The sequence below is a fragment of the Corapipo altera genome, unplaced genomic scaffold, assembly GCF_003945725.1.
Source record: "Corapipo altera isolate COAL_440 unplaced genomic scaffold, ASM394572v1 98, whole genome shotgun sequence".
Taxonomy (NCBI): Eukaryota; Metazoa; Chordata; class Aves; order Passeriformes; family Pipridae; genus Corapipo; species Corapipo altera.
Genome location: NW_020884914.1, coordinates 1,546,716 through 1,571,405, shown reverse-complemented (window position 1 = coordinate 1,571,405; position 24,690 = coordinate 1,546,716). Strand labels below are relative to the sequence as shown.

The 24,690-nt window shown below is 37.2% G+C and overlaps 1 protein-coding gene across 5 annotated transcripts in view; it reads right to left on the bottom strand.

Annotated features, from left to right (window-relative positions):
• The window catches only part of SNX29 (sorting nexin 29), a 97,087-nt gene extending 73,667 nt beyond the window's left edge, over positions 1 to 23,420 (bottom strand). For 4 of the 5 annotated variants that reach the window (XM_027654960.1, XM_027654962.1, XM_027654963.1 and 1 more), the window contains exons 1-11: positions 23,346 to 23,414; positions 17,710 to 17,774; positions 16,738 to 16,790; positions 16,207 to 16,331; positions 13,180 to 13,360; positions 11,976 to 12,046; positions 10,852 to 11,100; positions 8,479 to 8,857; positions 7,612 to 7,730; positions 4,956 to 5,037; positions 4,373 to 4,455 (exon numbers count right to left, since the gene is read on the bottom strand). In XM_027654960.1, the coding sequence (XP_027510761.1) occupies positions 4,373 to 4,455; positions 4,956 to 5,037; positions 7,612 to 7,730; positions 8,479 to 8,857; positions 10,852 to 11,100; positions 11,976 to 12,046; positions 13,180 to 13,360; positions 16,207 to 16,331; positions 16,738 to 16,790; positions 17,710 to 17,774; positions 23,346 to 23,352 (1,414 nt within the window). In that variant the 5' untranslated portion in view covers positions 23,353 to 23,414. Of the gene's footprint in view, positions 1 to 4,372; positions 4,456 to 4,955; positions 5,038 to 7,611; positions 7,731 to 8,478; positions 8,858 to 10,851; positions 11,101 to 11,975; positions 12,047 to 13,179; positions 13,361 to 16,206; positions 16,332 to 16,737; positions 16,791 to 17,709; positions 17,775 to 23,345 lie in introns of all 5 variants that reach the window. The other variant, XM_027654961.1, reaches the window with a different exon arrangement.
• Positions 23,421 to 24,690: the final 1,270 nt, after the last annotated feature.

Below are 24,690 nucleotides of genomic sequence, written 5' to 3'. Positions count from 1 at the left end.
TATTAAGGAGTCATATTATCTATAATTTCTCAAAACAAACACGAGAACTATACAATTTATCAACAACACTTCTTTAGCCTCTCCATCCACAATAAATACAAAAGAGTAAAACATGATTGGTGTAATTAAATAAGTAAAAAGTTACCAAGAAAAAGTCAGAAACTTTAATTTCGTGATCTTTTGATGCAAGAAACTGAATAGAACTAAAAGGGCACTGTCCTATTTAATTCAGGTATAACATTTAAAACTCTCAAAAAATTGCAATTTATGACTTTTACTTATGCTTCTGGAAAGATTTCAGCAGCATGTCAGACCAGCCAGCTGAATCCAAACAAAGTAAATCCAGTATCATACACTGAGGCAGGTTCCCTTCAAAGCTGCCAGAGCACCCACAGTTCATAAGCTTTTGTCTGTTATGCTTGCCTCCAAGATGAGTGTATGATCATAACCTAATTTTTCCAGCAGACTTATGTCTCATACATTGTGTGGGTTAGAAAAAGGAATAAATTTAAAATAAAAAAAAAAAAGTCAGGGTTGTAGTAGTAACCATAAATTTGGTGTTTTCTGACTTTTGGACTTCACAACTTTGATCTTTCTCCCCCCTCTTCTATTTTTCTTTTTTTTTAATAAAACAGTAGGAGGACAGTCAAGTATTCTTACTTCATGAAAGTGTTTGATGTTAGACTTTATGTCCTACTTCGGAATTGCCTTGTGCTTGACATGACATTTATGTTCTCTAAAGTACCATTAACAAAAAGTGATACACTACTGCTATTAAGGATCAGCCTTCAACACTAACATATCTAAAAATGAAGTGATAATCAGAGTTCTGTAAAGACTGATATAAGAAAACCAGTGAAGACTTTCGTATTATGTAACCTTAGGGGATATTTTTGCAACAACTTCTTGAAAAAAGGATTCCCATGTGCAAACCAGTAATTCCAAACTATGTCTTTCTTTATAAGGTCACCTTCAGAGCATGAAATACATTATGTTTTAAGAAACACCTGTCAATTTTCCAGCAACCTCCAGAAAAGTCATAAGTTTCACAACTTATGTTGTTTAGCCCAAAAGTGGATATGTATGTTTTGCAATCACCTGTTATGAAGAATGAGCTGTAAGTGAAATCATCTCTCAGAGAACACAAGGTCATGCAGAACTCCTCTGCAATCCTGCACACAAACTATCAGGGTGGGCTGGGAGCAGTCTCCAGGAATGATTTTTTTTTTATTTTTATTTTCCTGAGTGCAAATTTACACAGATATTTTCAGAGACAAACAAAACTTCCAGCAGATTAGTTACATCCTAAATCAGAAGTCTGACCTTTAAAGACATGAAGAGCTTTATGCTCCCTAAGCTGCCTGCATGATCACTGGCTGTTAAGACTTTATTTAGTGCTCAAGAATCCAGTAAATATTATCCTGTCATGTCACTATTCATAGGGCAAATTTTAATAAGAAACAAATTAGACAATTCAGTGCTGGTTTTCTACTGCATAGAAGGGTCCTGATCAAAAATAAGTCTAATATGAACTGCAGCTTTGCTCTCACCAGTGAAATACAAACACTCTCTTTCCACAGCTGTGCTTTCAAAGAAGTCACGAGAATTTAGTACCTGTCAGTGACCAGTGGCAACCAGGTGACAGAACAGGTCAGAAGCTGTTTAGAGGACTCAGAAAGTACAAACACATACACCCTATTGACTTACACAACCAGGATAAAAATATAATAAGTAGGTTTGATTATTCAGTAAAGTCTTTGGTGATCGTGAAAAAACAGGGGGATTTCTCAAGAATACATGAAAAAATATGGAATGACGTACAAAGCTACAACCTTTGCTAACCTTTGTGGTCAATACCAATTTTAAAAATTGAAGAAAATGAGAGCAGAAAAACTAAATTACCAATTATTTACTAAAAATAGCACCATAATAAAAGAACCCTGCAAAGAAGGACACAAGCAGCATCCTTCTAAAATGATAGTTTTGGAACTTCTTTTTTTTCCACTGCAAAAACAGAACAAGGAGACTTTTGCTGGTAGGACAGATTGTTTTCCACCAAAACAGTGCTGAAAATATAATCTTTCAATGGCAACACTTTGGAACAGACAGAGACTTTTGTGAACCAAATATGATAAATATAATTTTTTTAAAAACTGGAAATGTACATAATAGACACATATATATAAAACTTCTGAAAAACTTAATTCTTCATAAAATTGGTTCTAAGACATAATGATCTGTAAAGTAGGGTAAGCTTTCAAAAGATGTCTAAAATACACAGCAAAAGTAACTCTATGGATTTTGATTTCTCTTAAGTGGTATTAGTATTTTTTGAGTTGTATCTGTTGCTGAGTTAACCTATACCTTACAAATGCACGAGACATGAATTCAGGAAAATAATTCAAAATAGTGGAAATTTTAAATTAACAGCTTCTCACAATATAATTTTCTAGTCTGCATATCAAAAGAAGCAAGAAAAGGTTAGTACTATGCTAGTAAGTCGGAAAGGAAGTAGGAAAAGAATAAAATTTAAAAAAATTAATTTCAGGTTTTGTCTCCAGAAGTAAGAAGCACAAAAATCCAGTCACTGGAGACCTCACAGCTTTTCTCACTGCACTACTGCATTCCATTTTTCTTGCCTGATGTGTTAGAATCAGTTGCTATGCAACCAAGCTATAAGCCTCACCATTTAATAATTCTTCTGCTAATTGCAATAGAGAAAAAGAGCTTCAGTGTCTGACTTTGTCATAGCACTGAATTCTTCCTGTACAAAGAATCTATGACCAATAACAACGAACTTGAAAAAAGCATTTTTATTGAGTGTATCTGGGATCAGTTATTATACAGGTATTGAATAATACTATAAATGCATATTCATCTGAATTTTGATTATAATTATGATTATTTACTAAGCGTCCTACTAGCTTTGTGGATGGTTTTGAAATGCTTCCCTTCCCCAGTTCCTTCCCCCAAAGCCTTCTCTGAAATGGGAAACTAATGATAGCGTGCATGCTTCTGTTGATCCCGTGTTTCCATTTCATTTACAAATTGCCAAGTACCAAGAACTGAAAATCTGAAGATTTTCTTTCTATTTTATAGCTATCTTACCTACACCTCGGAACTAACCGAACAACTGAAGGAGACCAATTGCGGCCCCTGCTGGTACTTGACACCTACAAAACAACAGAATCAAGAGAGGGCAGCAACGCCAGAAACATTCCCATTGAAACGCTGTAACCCAAAATATAAAATAAAAATGTAAGAACAAAAGGATATCGTAGTAATAACATCGGCAGAGAACATCTAATGACCAGGTATTGCAGTAACTAGCAAAGGAACTCCTTCTACACCTTCAATTATGTCTCAGACTGGTTCCCCACTTCATGAAGGACTTTGCAAGAAAGGATTTTTCAGCTTTGTAAAGCTCAGCCAGCAGACCAATGTCAGAGCCTGGAACCTTGCCCAGTGAAAATGCATGGTCTACCTCCTTTAACACAGGTTGACACAGGACAGCATTTGAACATGACTTCAAAAAATGAGATTAGAATATCTTAAGGGTTCACCAGTTTTGTTGGTTTCATGATTCAGTTTCAGTAAAGAATTTTGGCTACATCACTCCTAACTTCCCAAATGTCATAATTTAAAACTTGTACACATTTAAATTTAAAAGAAGAAACAAACACGCACCCAAGAGCTTTAGGAACAAAGCCAGTTCAGTTACAGAACATTCTGTACTGTGAGGAACATCAACACATACTGGCTCACGTGTTTGGACAGTCAGTTTAGGAACTAAGTCTTTGTTCTACAAGAAAATAGATTAAAGATGGGGTAAACAATCTGCCTGTGCTTCTATTAATCTATTTCTACAGCAAAGGCTACTTTATCCTGTCTAGTTCTACTCTGAATACAACTGAAAATATGACTGTTCTCCACCTTCATCTTAACTAAAGCTTTTGCATATGAAAGCCCATATTTATGTTTGGAACAGATTTTCATATCAAAATCACAGACTGAGTGTACATAGAAAGAATTCTGTGCTTGTTTGGTTTTTTCTGACTAAGTATAAATGAAAGTAGGAAAAATAATTTTAAGAGCTTGCAGACATTTAAAGATGTTAATCAAATTAAATCATTGTTTTTCATTTAACTAGAGGCCACATCTACTATAAGGATATAGCAGTTGCAATGAACCCTAACCTGGGATCTGCCAACACAAACATCATTTTAGAGCAGTTCTTTCTAATGTGGCCTGCACATCAGAAATGAAGTGCTCTATTCCTCTCTAAACAGATCATACTGAAATAAAAATAGAAAGAATTATAGGTCTTTGAAAGTTATTTTCATCAATCTAGATACATCAAGGAAGTACTTACTAATTGTCATGGATTCTGGTACGGTGGCTGAAGGCAACATACTGCTTAAAGTATTCACTTGTGCTGGAGGATTGACTTCCACTCTAGTCATAAAAGTACAGGATAATCAATAAATGGAAACAAAGTCCTAAATTCAAATCTTAAGAAAAAAAACATTCCAGAAACTAGAACTGTCATCCTATTCACCCATGTTTAATAACTTAGGTTTAACTATCCTTTAATGCATCTCCTGGGAGCCTGATTTAAGAATACACAGAAAAAACCTCCAAATTAGCAGGTCATGGAGAATAAAATAAAAAAAAAAAAATTACATAAAAACCCAAAATAAAACTTATTTTCAAAACCAAGTCTGTCTGTTATTTGACACAACAACGTGAATTCTTCCAGATAATTAGGAGAAGGTCAGTATATGAAATAAGGCAAAAAGGGAAGTGTAAGTTTTTTGCATTTGTCTTTCCAAACATTTGCACAAGTACCCAGATGGGTAGTTGGTTTTCCAGTGCTGATTGCATTAGGTAACAATAATAAGTTGCCAGCTACAGGGTGAAGTTTTTTTTTTAAGAAAAACATATTTGACACATACCTGTAAGGGAGATCAGATCTTCTGGGAACCAGTTCTACCGGGTGAACAACATGTTCATGCCCCTCTCCATTCTCCAAGTTATCTGAAGTAGAATGTACAAGCATTAGCTTTCTTCAGTTTATAGCACTTTAAAAAAATAAAACATAAATTCAGAAGGAAGGTAGTTACATTTTTAAATAGAAATATTCATCTTTACTAAAGACTGAAACACTTTAAATTCTTTCTCCAAAGTTGGCTTCTGCATATTCACCCCGAATGCCAGCAGGATTGTAAAGTCCCTTAGGAGCACAGCCATCGTCAAAAAAATCAGTATTGCACAATTCCTACATTTTATATGTACATTTTACACTAGCATTGTTGCAAAGCTATGAAGAGACTTCTTACTGATGTTATTTTTGCAAGCCCCAGGACTTTAACCTCCACATTCATCTGCTAATCATTACAAATCTGTTTATGTCCTGCAGAAGAATTTGTGGTTAGTCCCCAGCACGTGAAACCTTGCAAAGACACCAGTCCTTTATGTATTCCCAACAGAGCCCAATGGCTTTTCTCTGGCTCCTTATGTCTATGTAGTAAACACCAGGAATCAGACAGATGAGACATTGTCTAAAAAGCATGAATAATACGCATCTGTCCACAGATCCACAACTGTCGGGATCAAAATACACACATCACTGGGCCTGTCATTAAGGAAGTTCATGTGGAAAGAAACAAAAATCATATTTTATTGATGTTTTCTGCATCTCACTACATAAGGGTTACAAAGTTACTATCAGACAGTCCTAAAATCATGAACTAAAATAGCACAGATTTAAAAAGCAGGAATTCTAGGAAAAAAGTTAATAGGAATTAGTTATGTCAGAAAGACTATGGAGGAGAAAATCAACTTTTGAAGTTGTAGAGTTTACTGAAGCTCAGTTCCTAAATTGCATACTCCATTTTTGTTCCAAGCAACTGATTTTTGACTGAGGCTTTCTCATTCCTAGTTACATGGAGATGTAATATGCCCTGACACATCCCTGAAGCACTGCAACAGACTAAAACTGAAAACACAGATATTAACATACAACAGTATAGATTAAGCTGTAATCTATTTCAAATATATGTGTCTTGTTATTTATCTGTATTAAGACCTATAAACCAAAGCATTGGGTTAAACTATGTATTTTACAAGAGCTGTTTAAGATTATTATTATGACATCATTTGCTAAAACAATGAGCTTGCCAGTTACTGGGCTGAACTGCCCTCAGAACAAGCTAATGCTCATTTCTTCTCATATCATTCATCTGTAGCACAAGTGTAACTTCCAAAGTCAAGCAAACAACTCCCTAAGGCAGCTTTCAATCTCATCAAACTGCCAGCAGGGCTGAGGAGAGGGTGACTGTATCCCTGTGTATCCCTGTCCCTCCCTGGGTGGCATTTGGGATGCAGGATGGGCCGTTTGGTGCAGCCCTGCCTGCCCAGCCTGGCAGCTCCACATGGGCACAGGGGCTCCGGGGCAGCACAGAGAGCTGAAATCAGGATGTCAGACAGCAGGGCCTGGGCTGCTGTTTCCTACAAGTGATGAAGATCCCTTTCATCACCCCAGGGTTGGATCACTCCCCTTTGCAGGATGGACCACAGGGGTTATCACAGAGACAGAAGGAGAACTGAAAATGTCTGTGTACTGTGCCAGAAGGGATCTGAACGGGCCTGTTGATCATCTCTAGTGGTCTGAGCATTGTATCCAAAACAGTTCTGAGATGAAGTAAGATCTAACAAGGATCTCTGGTATCTTCTCAATAAAAGTAAGCCCCTGTTACAGCTGTTGTCTTCTTTGGTCATCTGTCTCCATCTTGACTGAGACTCCTGCCTTTTGATTTCAGCTACAAACTCCAGCTCACAGTCCTGATGCCTCGTGACATCTACAACTCCCACAACAACTGTGAGTTCCCATTCCACACACCACCACCCCCCATAAACAGGGACAATTGTATCCCAGATTTCAACCTGTGGATGTTCTCTAGCAGTTTCTGTATAAAACTTAAACGAACATGATGCCACAAACTATGTGATGTTTTCTAAATCCATTCCTTCATAAACTGAAAAATGTGTCAGCACAAATAAAAAATGAAAATGTACTTTCTATTTTTATTTTGAACCACTGCCATTTCTTATAAGGTACATGTTTTAAAATACAGTAGAGGGCAGTACAGCCTTATTTTATGATTCCCATTTTAAATCACTGAATTTACAGAACTGAATTACACTTTTTCACAAGCCTTCAATTAACAATCCGTGTAAACTCTTGGCGCACAAAATGTACATCCAAAAAATTTAAATATTTTACAATGAAAACGTTTTATTTAAAGCCACTGATTAGTTTTTAAATGGTCACTGAAAAAATGAGTATACCTGAAGTTTTAATAAAATACCATGCAAGACCACAGTTTAATCCCAATAAAACTCTGGGTTATTTTGACATTGACAAATCCTCCTCAACTAAATAACTACTCAAATCAAGAACTGATTCAGAATGAGAATGAATGTTAATTCCTTTCTATCCCAGGTGTGCAGTATGTTCTATGTCCTTACAATCCCGTTATTTCTTGCCATTGTCCCGTGTTAGAAATTCCATTATAAAGGTTGCTGGAATCTTGTGAATTAAATACCCACCTGTTTGGGAGTAAGAGCCAACAGCACTGACAGGGAACAGCACATCTGAGTCATCATTGAGGACCTGCAGAGGAGTCCAACTGCATATCTGAGAGTTGCAAGTGCCTATTTCATGAGTCCTAGATTTAAAACAAACAAGCAAACAAAACAATCTCTTTATACAGTCAGTATCCATGTTCATAATGCATATATTTCTTCCAGAGATACTACTTAAAAAAAAAATCTCTACTTCAATCTGCCTGCCAGTTTCTTGGCTGGCCATACATGAATCTATTAAAGATCAGACATTCCAAAGCAGATGAGACAAACAGTGTTTGCCTTTTTCTCCAAACAATTTTCTTTGTCAGAAAAAAAGAAACCATATTAGTATTTAAAATTATTCGTTCTCTCTTGGTTTTATCTTGGTTAACTATCTCCTCTTGTTTAACTATCTACTCTGATGTAACAGGCTTACTCCATTTAAAATACATGTTTTTACTGTGAAGCCAAAATAGAATTGATATCATATGAGAATAAGGAAACATCAAGTAGGTCAGAATTATAGCCAGGCTATATCATGCAAATATTTAAACAACTGAGAACTTCAAGGAGAATGAGAAAACTAATTCTCAAAATTTTGGTTTTCAGTGGAACTTAGAAGCAAAATACCACCACCACAGTGGCCCAAATGGTTTAAACAATGATCAAGAAAAAACAAGGAAAAACAAAAAAAGGGAAAAAAGGTTGAGGAGTAGGAATGGGGGGGGGGAAAGCAGAGAAAACCTATAGTTCAGTTCAACACATCAATTTGCCAGTGCCCATGAAGAAAAGGGAAGGGTGGATGGGAAGCATGGAAAGTTTCCCACCAGCTCCTGCACCGTTACTCACTTTTCAGAAGCTTCCGTTTCACCTTCTGTGCCTTTATTTCCTAATGTTTTTCCATACAGCTCATCCTCATCTGCATCTTCATCATCAATGCTCTTCACATCCAGTTTCTGGTACTCGTACTCTCCATTCATGAGGGAATGAGGCAATGAATTGCTCTTCCACGAACTGTTACTTTCATTCCCGTTCAAATTTTTTCCAAGAGTGCTTTCAGATGAGGACAATGCAAGGACTGAGGATCTGTCTACGCTCTCCTCTGAGCTTTCTCCTGTAATCAGAGTCTTTGCAGAATCCCCCAAATTCTGCTCATCTTCCTCTTCATCAAATGAGATAATATTGGTCACTCTCTTCTTCTTTTTTCGATCTTTTTTATATCTCAAATCTAGTAACAATACGAAGTTTCACATAGTTTAGAAGAGAGAAACAATATAGTAAATCTGTTTTTTTCCTTAAAAGAGCTCATGTACTAAATGACTTTAGCAAAGAAAAAGCCACTTAGATCTACAAGGCATTCATTATCTTTCCATACACACGAGCTTTTAAATCTTTAATTACCCTATTTATTTTATCTGCCTTACATAATTCAGATTTCAGAAAACATTTTCGAGGTGCATTCATAACATTATTCAATTGGAACTGGAAAAAAAAGTTGAACAAACTCACAGAATGAAATTTAAAATAAAAAGTTAGCCTTCCTGTCTCTTTCTCCCATGGAATACACCTAATGTATATTCTAGTGTACATTGCAGAGCATGTCTACCCAACAGAGAAAACACGAGACACTTCCAGAGAGAAAAAAAATAAAAAGAACAAACTCACAACATGAACAAAATCCACAACTTGCAATCAAATAAAGGTAGTTTCGTCTATACTTTAAAAATTGAGCAGTCAGCTCCCAGAAAAAGAAACTAAACTTGCTTCCTCCCTCGGGTAATTAGCTCTTGGTCTAGAAATACACTGAAATCCTTGGATTACATCAGATCTATTCAGTGACAGCACCTGTTTTTAAATTATTACCTATTCTCACTAAATCCTATGTGCACATGAAGCTGAAGTTGAAGCACGCTAAGAAATATCAGAAATCTACTCCCCAGACAACTCACATTGGGACTAAACTGTTTTGTTTAATTCAAATCCAGCTGTTCTATATCCACAAAACATACTTTTAAGAGGATGTTAAAACCCATTCTGCTTGCAAACAGAATTCCAACAAAGAACACAGACTTTAATGAAAACATCTGACTTGCTCTAACATTCCACATTATAATGGCATTTGAAGAACTCATTTTTTTAAAGTGACATTTTACTGTAAGTTGTACATTTTATGTACTCTGCACATAATGTACATTATGTGGTAGAGTCATATGCAGCATATGGTCAATTATTCTCTTATTTCATCTTGCAAGCCTATTCTATTCTAACAAAGTTATCCCAAGTCAAGTATCACCTACAATTTTAATCTCATTTAAGTGTTAAACAACAAAAGTTTTACCACAAGTTTGCTTCAAAAACCATGTTTTGAGACAAAGTCTATTTTAAATGCCAATAAACACCAGATTTTATCTCAACTTCCCTTCCTACCAGACAGCTTTCACATGTGGGGTTTTTGCCTTTTTCTCATAACCAAAACAATTTAATGCCTAAATTCAAACCTTGTTTCTTAATTGAAAAGCACATAAATCTTCCTGCAGTTTTGTACATTTACACAACAAAACAATCTTTCAGCTCAATTTCCAGAAACAAAGGTAATAAAATATTCCTTTGCAATTTTGGGGACTGAAAATATATATTTTGCTTGATTATTTTCAACTTATAAGAGATTAAGACTTTGGGTCTTTGTTAGTAACTGACATCCTACAAGCTGGTTGTAATACTAAGACATTTAAAGGTTAAAAAGGTATACGAGCAAATTTCATTTTGGTTCAGGAATTTCATTTTGCATAGGAACTCAGACTGTAAACAGGGGCCCTACTTGAAGAAGATTACAAGCTTAGATTTGTATCTGATATATAATAATAGATATATAGCAGTGTATTTCTGACTGATAAAAGTGCTAAAAGAAAATAAATTAAAAATGAAAAATCATTACATCACGAACTGCAAGGTTTAATCTTATAAGAAATTGAAATTTAGGTCACAAGTAAAGCCCTACCAATAAGACACTTCAGCCTCCCTCTCACAGTGATGCAAGAAAGCTGAAATACCATCCAGTATTCACACCAGCACTTCTAAAAAATCCCATACTTTTTATTACACACTCAACTAGCTTGTATGTGCAGCACACACTTATTTTTAAGATTTGTCCTATAATTACTTAAACGCACTCCAATATTTGATAAGCTTCTGAATGACACCAAACACTGCCTAAAAGCTTACCAGCATTTACACTCCGGGGCAGAACAGGAAGGGGGTCAGTGTCTGGGTCAGGTTTGATGAGGATGGAGACAGCAGAGGAAGCAGTGATCTCCCGCAGGAGGCTGCTCACACCCTGCGTGGATTCCTTCAACAACGAAGTTACATTTTGTGTGGATTCCTTTAACAAATCAGACACGGTGGGTGTGCACTTGCTCTGCCCATTTAAATCCTTATTATCAATGTTGATGGCAAAAAGGATGGAGTTCAGACCTTCAAATAAAGGAAAGGGAGAAAAAGAGACCACAAATGCACTTTATAGTTCACACTTTATACTTCACACGAAAGCTAAAAACATAGAACCTAAGGATTAACAAAGCTATGACATGTAAAATATTTTTCCCAAAAAATTTCCCACAGTTCTCCATGCATGAATTCTTATTCTTTCGTGTACCATTCATTCTTTTTTAGATTATGTTCAAGCTGATGCAATCAGTTCTGAATTCATCTTGATGGTTGTTCAGCTGCACATCAAATAAGCAATAAGTACTGTGAACTCATTTATTTATAATCTTTTATTTAAACCCATTTCACTGCAACTTCAGTATTTGTTGGTTCCTATATTCTATTACCAAAAAGTTTTGTGTACTTTGTTTTGTAGAACAAAGCACATGACCATGTATCTGAGAAAAAGGGTAAAAGAGGTAGTAAAACATCACTTCTGTGGTCAAACACTAGAAAATTAAAGTATTTGTTATCACTCCTTACTGCTACTCTCCTTACCTGTATTTGCCTATAATCTGGATCTTACTACAAAATTCTATCATTACCCTTTTCTAGTCAGGAATAGCCCATTTTGTTTTCTCCAAATTGCACTAGTTTGGAGAAACAGCCTTGACTGTTGAAGAGTGAAAACATTTATGTGAAAGACTTTTGAACTGTAGGAAGGCCAGATCCAGATTTTAACAATCCATCAATTCACAGCATAAACTGGCACAATACCTTGACAATTCACCCTGACTGTGCCTCTGACACACATTCTCCACATAAGCAGTGCGTTAGAGAAGCTCCTCACAGTCAGAAATAGATATAACATCCCAAAAGGCAATAATTTTCCAAGAACAGTAAGATTTAACAGAAAGTTTTACCAGCTGCCATTGTAGGGATCATACTGGAGCGTTCTTCATCCATCATAAAAGACCAGTCTTCATAGAAGACACTATAATTTGAAAGGGAAAAAAAAAGAATATGTAGTCCTATACTAACGTATATTCCACTTCTGAAAAACAAGAAAACTCCAAAAAATAAGTAAGATTACACCAATGGATTCTGGAATATGCCTTTTTAGAAACAGCATTACAGTGCAGACTGTGCTGATAATCCTGATACTGAGTAAGTATTGCTAAAAGCACGAGAGTAATTAGTGACATAGCAATTCAAGTCACTAATTTCCTCACAATGGTTTTCAGATTCTCCTTATTGTTTCATTTGTCTTCATTTAATTTTATACTGGAAGAAAGCTAGAGAAGACTGGAACAAAATAAAAATTAAAAGGTGGAATTAGCAAACTCAGTTCTGGCAATAACCTTATCCATTAATCAATGCAAATGGAAAGAATGGCTTTCTGCTGGATCCACTGGACTTGATCAAGCTCAACAGTTACTGGTAAAACAAGAACATCTCAAATTTTCAAAAAGAACAGGAGATGAAGATGTAGGAGGAGTAAGGTAGGACTCAGCTTGTGAACTTAAGGGGATTTTGCACCTCCAAAGTACTTCAGGATTTCACAATGGAAGTTTTCCTCAGTAACTGTAACAAAAGGTTCACAAGCTGTTACCAAACCACTGCCAGGGGCTCTGCGGTAGCAGCTCCCCACTATTTCACTGCTGCAGCTTTGCAATTACAGGATGAGCATCTCCAAAAGGCAACAGGCAATTGCCACTGATGAGTTGGTCAGCTCAAGGCTGAAATTGGGTACTATTTTAAAGGAATGAGAGGGGCACCTCAAAGCATGGTGCCAATGTGCCAGTGAGGAAAACTGCTGAAAGAACAGGGAAGAGAGTTAGGAAATAGGATGGAAATGAAGGTGAGGATACAAGCATAGATCCTCAGGGGGTAGAATGAAGCCAGTTTCAGGTCACATGTTGGCATAGGCACAAGCCACTCTCTTAATGGCTGCCAAAAATTTAAAAAATGAACAAAAGAGTCAGGTGAAGCAGCTCGACCAGCACAGCAATGAATAGGGCGTATTATTACAGCCGTGGCTTCTGGTTGGTTGTCTGGGGTTTTTTTATTCTCAGTACTTCATTTTTCAACACATTTCCTGCCTTACAAAGATATCAGATGCAGTACCTGAGTCGATTCTTGTCTGCCAGCAGCATATGAACGTATCTTTCCAGGGAATGTTCATTCAGTGCACAGCGCAGCCAGGCCCGGCCTCTGCCAATATCCGAGGTGATGGCCCTCAGAGAGTAAAAGCGCTGCAGCTCGTGTCTGTTCAGAACCTCCTTCACATAGTACCAGAACACTGGCTCTGCAATTGAATAATAAGTTATTATTAATCATAACCCAACCAAGAAAACTGCTAAGCTCACACCTGAATGCATTTACATGCAAATTTATAAAACCAACAGGTAACTTTGCTACCTATACTTTGGACAAAGGTGAATCATTTACCATCTTGGTGCAACCCTCCTGTTAAATAGGTTATTTATTTCTACTGGACTTGGGCTATTTAAGCACTTAGAACTTTCAGCTTCATTGAAAAAGCCAAACACACAAATTAAAGGATTCAATCTCACGCTTTTACATAAAAAACACATTTAAGCGATTCTTTCATCCATAGGACAGGTTCAGGTGTTCAGCTGAGAATATATTATGCAAAGAAAAAAAAAATTCTTTGGAACTCCATCTTAAGGCTGATTGTGAAACATTAGGAGCTACATCCAAAGGAACGGGTAGCTACAGAATTCACCGACATGCAAATCACAAAGTCAAGTTACTTTAAAAAACAAAAGTGTTGCATTTAAAAGGCAACAATAGCTCTTTCCACTAAAACACTTTCCTTGCCCTGTCACTGAATACTGATAAAAAGTTTTTTTGCAGTTGCCTCAAATTTCTCAGTTGGAGGTAACAAAAAATCTACATCAGTAATTGTAAATGTACAACAAAACACCTGGGATTTTGCATATTCCCATTTCTAACAGAGTAAGAACATATTTTAGGGACATATTTATCACAATTTACCTCTTACCATTTTCTCAGGGTGAAAACAACAAAAAAACCCAGATAATTCATTTGTAAAACTTAAAATTATTACAATACGGTATAGTTTGGCACTCATTAAGTACAGCTTGTCATGAAGGATCTGTAAATTTCAAACAAAAACCACTGCTGAACAATTTTATTGTTCAATTGTCAAAGCCTGAATTTATAGCCTAAACAGCAGTATCCCACTGTGCTAAAAAAAAAAAGATGACACCTGTGATTATGCTAGACAGAGTGGGATATAAATCATACCAGACTCATGTGCCTGAAAGTGATATAAATATAGAAATACTTTGCAACTGCTTTCAGGAAAAAAGAAAAAAAAAACAAAAAGCAAAACCATACCAACCCAATACCGTAATTTATAAAGATAAATGCAAGGGAGCCTTCAATTCCATTAAAGCAAAAAAAAAGTCACTGTACAGCCAGCATTCTATTTGCTGCAAAGCAGCCACGTTTTTGTTCTTGACCTTCCACACATTGCTTAAGCTTCCTCAGGGCTAAAAATGATGTTTTCTTCCTCCTTCCATTCCCCAACTATAGATAACCTTCCCAACTTCCTCCTCTTCCTCCACATCACCTCACTGCCAAGCCCCCAGGTAAGACACACACACATGAACATGTAGCTAAATCGTTACTAAACTCCCAAGAATCAGAGATGTATCTTTGTACTTCTGACCATGAACACACAGGATGAAAAATTTCATACACCCTCGACCTTAGCAACAGACAGGAAAGAAATTATAAGAATTGTCTTCATATTAAAAGACACACTGTTTGCCTGAGCAGAGAGAGTGGAACAGGGAAGCACATTCCCTGCACCAAAGAGTAAGGTTCACAATTGCAAATAACCAAACCACTGCCTACTGAAGAGATGGAAACCACTCAGAGTCTCAAAGAGACCATAGAATATCCAATGCCCAATCACAAACACACACAAGGGAAAAAAAAGCCCACTGAAGACCTGAAAAATCTGTAAAGACAGTGTAAACAGCTGAATTTGTCTCACTTGTTCATTTAGCACCAGCAAAGCATCAGGTTCTTGCCCATTACTAAGTAAAAGAGGCAAACATGGAGAACTCACCAATTTCTTTAAGAGTATGGCTACTTTAGCTCCCAAAAAAAGCCCAGCCTGGAGGCTCTAACCCATTAGCAGGAAGGTGAGCACACAAGGCTCAACATTTCACCCTGACTGCCACAGGGAACAAGCCCATTGCTGAAGCAATTTAAAAACACCCTTAAATCAAACTACACATTTTGTGTTTATGTAATATCCATTATATGCAGTTGTCTGGTGTCACTGGAAGTTATAACTGCAGATCAAAGTGTATTAACAATTTCAGCACCACTGAATATATTTTAAAAAACCCCACCAAAACCCAAAACTCCAGTATGTGGGTTTACAAGTGTAACATGTTACACTTGACAGAGTTTCAAAAGTTAAAAAGGAGCCCTTTCCGTTATGTGTACCCTGATTAAGAAAAAAAATACTGAAAGTCAAATTTCACAACAAAACTGATTAACATCTTCACATAGTTTTGATTAAAAAACCAAGAGAAACATCAAGGCGAAGAGAAAAATAAAGGAATATTTTCTTTAAATGTGGAGAAAGCAATAAAAAACAACTCAAACAACACAGTCCTAAATCTGCACAGTCTGAATGCAATGTGCATTTTGTCTTTATTTTAGTTATAAGTAATATAAGTTTCCTTTCTAAAATTACATCAATACTTAGAAGTTAAACACATCTGATGCAATAGAATATGTCAGTTAAAGAGTGGAGTAAGACAGGGTTAAGAATGAAAATGCTGTAAAAACTTAACAGCACAATTACACAACATTTATCCCTACCAGAATTCAAAATAAACTTCCCACTACACATCATTTAACTGTTAAGAAGTTGCCTCACACCAAACATTTCTAGAGAAACTTGGTATGAAAGTTAAACTAGATAAGAAAGCAATAATCATTTGCACTGCTACAACACACTGCCAAGTATGAAGTATCCTACCTACAGTCTGCAGTTTAAGCAATGCTTAAAACTTCTGTTAGAAATTATACCACTTGATTGAACATATCAACTACTTAAAATAGTTACAATTAACAACTTACCTGTTTCAGTTTTACTGGAGAAACCTGCTGCCTGTTTGATTGCTGCTGCTGTTAATGCCAGTCCTCGGCTCCTCCTCAGGCCGTGCTGCAACACAGCTTCAAACTGAGCACACAAACAAGTCACTCTGCAACAGAATTTTAAAGAAATCACAGGAAAAAAACCCAATCAACCATGTTTCTATACAGCAAGTTTATTCCAGATCTCTGAAGAGGGAATGTAAAATGAAGCATTATCTTAAAAGCGGTGAAAGACCCCTTCTATGCACTAATCTCATTATTTGCAGGCAGGATAATCTACTTATACCCACAGTCTCACCATGATGATGGAAAGCTGGGGCACAGAATGCATTCAGAACTGGCAATCAATTTGAGAAATCATCCTCACCTGCTGGAGTGCTTGTTAGCCATGTTATTTCAGCTTCAGAACATCTGCGTTTCATGTAATATAATGTATCAAGTATTCTGTGCCATGTTTTATGTCATTATGATGCACAATCCAAGCATGTTAAAAGTTTCTTAAGACTATTTTACCTGCTATCAGAGTCTGAAGCAATTTCTTTTCTTCCTCCAAATCGTATTTGACACTGCAAGAAACCGAGTTTAAGAAATTTTATGAAATTTTTGTTACACTAGACAAAAATTCAATTTTCTGAATTTCTTCCATATAAGAAACCAAATCATAACAAAAAAAGAAAGCAGCACAAAATAAAGCATTGGCAAATACAGCCTGAAACCAAAAAGTGCTCTACAGCATCATGTTCCACTAATGGGCTACTCCTGCAGATCAAATATATCCTTGCTAGTCAGAGCAACACACCTGCACATCCTTCACTAAATTGAAAATTGAGTGGAAATTACTACTTTGGGGTTTAAAATGTAAAATGTAAAACCCACAAAACCAAACACTGCTCTTATTCAGCCCAGTACTACAGTTACAGAAGAATTGTTCTTTATAAAACATATCATTGGCTTACTCCTGAGGCATTCTTTTCCCTCTTGGCCCTCCTAAACTGAATCCAATGTATGAAATTCTACTGGCTGAACTTCATGTTGATGCAAAATACAGACATAAATAAACAAATCATATCTTTACATGTATTTTAACCATTCACTAAAAAACTACTGCAAAGAAAAAAAGCTTTTACTCTAAAATGTTCACCAAGTTAGCCTTTGCAGTACACTTTAATTTAGTTCAGTCTTATCAGTGTTAAAAATATATATGTTCACAGCACATATTCTATAGTATTATATATACTTCAAGTATATACATTACAAGTATAATCTGTCAGGAACAAGAATTTTAAACAAATACTGCATAATAGTTGTCTGCTAGCAGAAAAAAAAAATCTTTAGTATCATGTAAAAGCCAAGATTTCTTCTCTCTCTCCTTTTCTTCTTATTCCTCCTGCTTGTTAAAGAGGAGGAAAAAGAGCAAAGACAGTTCCTGCCAGTTCTGACAGCTCTGAGCAAGGATACTACACAAATGTGTATTGGATTTCTCACCTGTTTAACTGCATCCAGCAGCCGTTCTAGAAGAAACTGTCTTTTAGTGTCATTGTTCTGTGAACCTGAAATTCAATGAAATTACATTATTTTAAAATAAATAGGCTTTGTAAAATATGTTTGGGCCAACACAAGGGCCCTCAAAACTTTCTTCCCATGCCAATTATTCCATTAAATTAACTAATGTATTTTCTCCAAGTAAAATGATGCAGTATAAACTCTGTTTTGAGGTTTCAAGTAGCCTTTCTATAACATGCTGTTATATATGTATACAATATGCTGGTATAGCAGGAATACTGTTTCAAATATCATCTAGAGTCTTATTTTAGTAAGACTTTGGTTTCATGATATAACATATATTGCAGTAATACCAAATACAGTATAATTGTGCAAGCTGATGTACGGCACAACCAACCACCTCTGGGGCCACAGTGTAAGCCTAGAACTAACCTAGTTTAAGATTTATTTTTTTTTGGTGGCCTGGATTAGGTGTATGATGGAGCTCACACAACCACACAAGTATTCACTCATACTGGGACAACTACCAGCTTAGTAGCACAAGAAAAAGAAGGGGAAACAAGATAGAGACAGCAGGAATATCTTCTTACTGTCAAACAACCTCATTGCAGAAAGAGTTTTAAGTCAGGTGAACTTCGTAACTGTTACAATCAATCCCTTAAAATTTAGCTAGCAGCAGAGTTCTTCCTGATTAACACTTATAAAATCTAGTTTCTTACTATTCAAGCAACTATGCAAGACAATCTTTAACTTCTCAGGCATTTCAACAACAAATAGCCTAATACTTTGCTTGTTGGAATATCCTTTATAAAGTCCCATGAATCTATGTAAAATTTATTCTTTAATTAACCTATATTACCTCTATAATGTTTTTATTCTGAGCTTAAGTTCAAAATATCTATCAGAAACCTCTGTGAACTCTCTAGGATTAGAGTCATTATTATCCTTTCCCTCTCAAAGAACATACAATCAATATATGTATAGACTGAAAGCCAATTATCAAAAGTCTGTATGAGCAAGTTCCTCCAGACACTGAAAATCAAACACCACACAATAAGCCCTTTAGTAAAGAGAGATGACATCAAAGATATGTCTTTTCCTCTTGCTATCTGACATAGTGATGTCCAAATCCCAGAATTTCCTATTTTCATAATACCATTCAAAACAGTTTGCTCCTAAACCAGGACAGGACAGAATTTGTCCTACTGAAATGCCTCTGTCTTTGTTTAAATATATATACTCATATAATATATATTAATATATATTATATTAATATAATATTTGAATATATATCCATGTTAATTTGTCTATAAATGTATTAATAGAACTCATAGTCCATGTATATTCATTAAATAGGGGATAAGGAGAAGAAAATCCCCAACGTACGACAGAAGAAAGAAAACAAGAAAAACATGCAAACGTAGCTGCTCACTAACTAAGCCTCACAAGGCTTATTTAGCTGATTGCAGTGTGTTTTCTAGAAGTTATACTTCCAGTTTTGAACTCTGACTCAATCTGGGCAGGCATGTGATGTGTGAGGTTCGGGTCTGTTAGTCAAGCACTCCGGTGCACACAAACAATGTTCAGAGCCAGCAAAGGACTCCAGAGCAAACTCCACACCAACCAGGTTTTAACTTCCTAACAACTGTGCCAGTTATGCCACTGCAGAGATAAGGTTAAATTCATATAATCCCTACCATTCCACTTTGTGCTCCTTCAGAGATTACAGTTTATTAGATTATATTCAGTGTTTTTAGCAAGCATGCATTGCCAAAAATGGAGATGCATACATGCCTCTGCATTTATATGTCTTATAATAAATCACAGAACTGTAAAATAAGGAAAACTATCCCAACTTTTAGTACAACCCCTCATGTGCAGTGACACTGAATATACACAAACCTATAGATTTTCTGCAAAACTCACTACTTTTACATCTTATGCTACCCATATACCTGCAAGAACAGGCATAACACAACTTTTTTTGAGACTACATCAGAACAAATGCATGTAATTAATAATTTCATGACCTGAAAAACATCTTTCAAATGAAAATATTGGTATGTGGGCTAAGTTTGACTTCCAAATGCAATACATGTTAGTTTTTAGATTCACACCTCTTTGGACTCTTTGTATCTATTTGGTAACACAGAAATGGTTTGCAACTAGATTTCAAACTGTGATCAACATAAAAAATGCATAAATACAGAAAACCTACAGATGTTCACTATACTAATTGATGTTCTAAAACACTAAAGCCTGTGATACCAAACAGCCCTAAATCTACACAGACTGAATGTAATGTGCATTTTGTCTTCATTATAGTCACAAATTTGCACTAATAACAACCATGACTACATGTGATTACATCCAATAATGTCAGAAGCATTTCAAATCACCTCCACCATTAACAAGGCTATAAGGCCACATAATACTATAAAGTCTATACTGAGGGATGGCTGAGGTTTCTCTTCAATGCACATCTGAAGCTCTTCTACTGCTGTGCTTAACAGAAATTCTGCAGACAGAAGAAAAAGAATATTCACAAAGTCTAACTTTTTTTTTAAATTGAAAGATTAAGTTGTGTGTTTTTTCAAGCACAGGATATATTTTTCTTTGTAATAAGCCTAGAAAATGTAGTACTATCAGCAATGTTTTTGTTGCGGGTGGAAGACAAAAATAAATCTGTACTAACTCTAAGATTTTACTCTTTTACATCTTCATTTTCTGAACTAAGCCTTTAGGAAACAAAAAAAGTGTATTTTCAGACAAGAGCAGCAATTAAGTGTGATTAACTCCAGCTGATTTAAAGTCAAAGTGTATTCCAAACTGACCAAAATACCCTTCTCCTGATTCAGAATAGTGGTAAAAACTGCAGTAACACACATACAAATACAAAACAGAGAATGCACAAAAACAGCATTACTCAGAAAAAAGGCTGTATTTAGACTATAGCAACGAAAAAGGAAGTTCCTACATGAGTCTAAAAATAATTGTGAAAACATAAGCATAAGGTTGCAAAAGCTAAGAAACTTAAAGAGACTCCTCCCACCAACATCTACTCAGTCAAAAAGGATTTAAAATAGGCTCAGGTGCTGCACCTGCCTCTATGACCCTCCTCATTTTCTGTTGTTCAAGGTCATGCTTTCCTATTTTTGAAACAAACTTCCCTCCATACCCTGACACAAACATCCACACCCAAAGCAGCAGAGAACTGAAATGTAAGTAAAGGAAAGCAGGATTTTCATCCAATTTTTTATAGCTAAAGCTCTCTTCAGCACCACATGTAGCATATAAGTTAAAAAAACAAACCTCAGCTTGATCTTAAACACTACTTGCATTTAAGTCTTGTATGCAAAATTCCAGACTGCAATCCCTTTTGCTTGCTCTAGTACAGGTTCTGAGGGTACAAGTCTAAGATAAAACAAACACAGACTTAATTTAAATGCCACCTGATACTACACTATTATGATTCTACTGCCTCATCCTCAATTAGGCGCCTTTTTAAGTTTTCTGAAACTGTTGCTAAACAAGTGACAACACCCATAAATCTTGACAAGCACAGAACTCTAGTTTCCTTGTGTTACTTCCCTTTAAAGTTTAGCCTATTCAGCACTTGTACAATAAAATGTGAGTATGCAATTAATAAGTAGCATTAGTAATATTTAAGTAATGCTTAAATATACAGGAAGTTACCTTCACATCCACTAGAAATGCACTGTAGCTAAAAAAATAAACCATAAACTTAATTATAGCCATTCTACCTATTATTTTAGGAACAGCTCTTTTACTTTCAAGGGCTAAAACTGGCCAAGGAAATAAGTGCAGACAGTGCTGTTACAGCTGCTAAAAGGAGATGGTTAAAACTGATGTTAACATTAGCGATCTCCTTTATCTGAAACAAGCACGATAATGATAGATATTTCTTTGTTCTGAACTGTTTCATTCGTATTATTCTGGAAAAATTCTGCACAGTGTTGTATAACAGTAATGTCTGGCAAAGTGCAACATTAGTAGGGGTTTTTGTTATCTTGCTGTCTTATCAAAACTGTTGGGAAAGTCATATAAGTCTTGGCAGGGGCTACACTTGGCTAGGTCACCATGTAACTGAAGTACTAGTGTTAATGTCACCTTAGGCATTATTCCCTTTTAAGTAATTAAATGTTTTCTCCTCATAAACCTGTATCTCTTCATTGTCTTAAAAAAAATAAGAGTAAAGGTATTAAAAATAGCTACATGATGAAGCTTTAGGCCACAAGAGGTGCTACCTTGCCTTTTGAGTCACAGAATCCAAATAGAACTTCCAAAGGTGAGTGAGTCTCCTAGGAAGATTTAGGCTCTGATTTGCACAAATTTGCACAAGGTTAGTCCCAGCCTGAATTCACCATTGAAGAGCTGAGGTTTTCCATATGAAAACAATGACTCTTACAGATTTCATATAGGGTTTAGTCTATATCGTGTCAAGATCTGAAGCATTTGAGAAACTTTCTTTTCCCATGGTTTCAAAGATTTCCCTGTTACTTGCATTTTTCACAAGGCTAATTAACAGGTTTCCCAAAAATAATCTCTTTTTTTGCCTCATCTCTTCCATAAAAAAACCCTGCTGTTTTCTTACCACAAAGTTGAGAACAAAACAGAGAAAAATACAACTGAAGCAGTTTTATTTTTTATTTCATTTTCAGAAATTACTGCAATGTAGCATTTAGTTACTCCAGTTAACTCTTCAGTATTTTCTTACAGGCAAGAAATCTGACCACACATTAACTCAGGGTGGAGGATAAACAAGCAATCTCATTTTCAGGTGCAAACTGTTGACTGCAACTTCCATTACTGAAGTTGTACAAGGAGACCCATCCAAGCATTTACTAAAGCACCGCCCTTCTTAAGAAGCCCCAGACAAACCCCTGCCAATGTGCTTTAATAAATATTCAGTAACTACCACTTATCCTTTACATTTACAAGAGAAACCTATTAAAATTTAATTTTCCCTCACAACGCTTTATGCTGACCCATTCAAGTGGTTCTAGATCCTCCAGTCCTGTAGTTTATGGGTCACAATTCTCAGGCAAAGCTTCTAAGAATTTCCTCTGACAAACACCTCAGACCCCTCGGGATTCAGCACAACCCCCGCACCGCTTCCCCCGAACACGGAGGGCACCGACACATCCTCGCCGGGACTGAGCTGGAGACACAATCAGCACACCCCGAACACCAGAAGGCACCACTTTCTCCACTGGTCATGGTCATGCTTCTCACCTCTCCCACCGACTGCTTGATACCGAGTTCATTCTGTTAATTTTTATTATTTCCGTTTCTCTTGGTCATGTATTTTCTCGGGAATATTTCCCGTGATTTCGCACAGTTGAGGCAACACCGAGCCCAGCATCACTTGTGCTGTGAGCCAGTAAAGCCACGCTCAAGGGCAGCACTTGGGGTTTAAAACGAGGTAAAACAGCACTTCGGGGGTACTTGGGGGAGCCGGGGTGTGGTGATGAGAGACCGAAGCGCTCGGTGCCTCAGCACGGGGAGAACGGGGGCCGTGGCAGGACCACGCCTGGCCGGGGACCCCCGGGCTGTGCCCTCCCCCGGGGGCGGAGGGCCCGGCCCGCCCCACTCACCGCTCATGGTGCCCGCGGGGCTCCGTCCGCCGGGGCCGCCGCTCTCCCGCTCAGCCACGGCCGGGCCGGCAGCGACCGCCCGCCCCGGAACCCGCCCGCGCCCCGGAAGGTAAACACGGCCCGGGGTGTGGGGAGCGCGGCCAGCCCGGGGGCCCTCACGGGCTCCTCACGGCGTCCCCTGGCCCGGAGCCCTTCGCCGACCCTCATCGCGACCCCACAGCCCGCGGCAGCCGCGCCGCCCCCGCCCGCCCGGGCTGAGCCGCTCTGTGGGGCGGGAAGGGACACGGGCACAGGAGGGGGGAGAGAAGCGGGGATAACCTGTCCTGGCTGGCACGGGTGCTGTGCAGGGTGAAACCTCGGAAACGGTCATTTTTCGAAAAAATAAAAATAAAAAAGGTACAAAAACTGTGGGATAAATAAAATGTGGTCCAACACGCAGAATGTAGTTGCAATAATCAAAATAGAAGGTTTTGTGGTATAACTAGAACAGTAGCTCGTCCTTCGGTAGCCGATAATGGAAATGAAGTTTCACAGCCAGTCTGAGGTTTTTTACCAAGCCACGGGCACTGCAAGCGCCTTCTTCCACTGGGCACCTTAATGTTTCACTTTGAAGTGTGCCTCTAATCTCTAGAGGCAGAAAAAGATGTCCTATGTAAGGGCTTTCAGGAATTAAAAATTCCAATATAAATTTAATAGCTCTCTGTCTGTTTCAGAGGTTTTAGCTCTCTGTGCCCAGACCTATGCAGCTAAATCCCAACCAGCCCAAGCTTTGTCAGCCTCCTAAAGCTGCTCTAACAGGGATCGTTCATAGATTTTATGCAATAATTTACTAGTCCTAAAATATTTTAATTTGTCATTTGTGCAAGACACTGAAATATAAAGTTAGCTATGAATAAAGATCATTGGGTTGATGGTTTCTTCTGTTGTTGCAGTTTTCCAGGAATAAAACTGGCCTAATATTAGGAAAATAACATTAATGTTTGGAAGGCAAGGGGTCAGAAGTATATTCCTAATATTAGGCGACACAGTAGTCTGGCATGACTCTTGCTAATTGCCAATCTTTGTAAACACGATAAAGGTAAGTAAAAAAATTAGTAGAATAGAGATACATCAGAGAAGGATGCTGAAAGGAAAGCTGGTACCACCAGGAAATACATGGGGATGGCAGGGATTGCAGTGAAGTCCAGCAGCTGGACTTTGATGACCCTTGTAGGTCCCTTCCAAGTCAGGATATTCCATGATTCCATGGTGTGGTGTTCCACAGCCCCACAACCTCCCTCAGTGTGACCCAGCAATACCTTCTGAACCAGGAGGACTCCACACTCTACAAGGATCCATCGTTAGA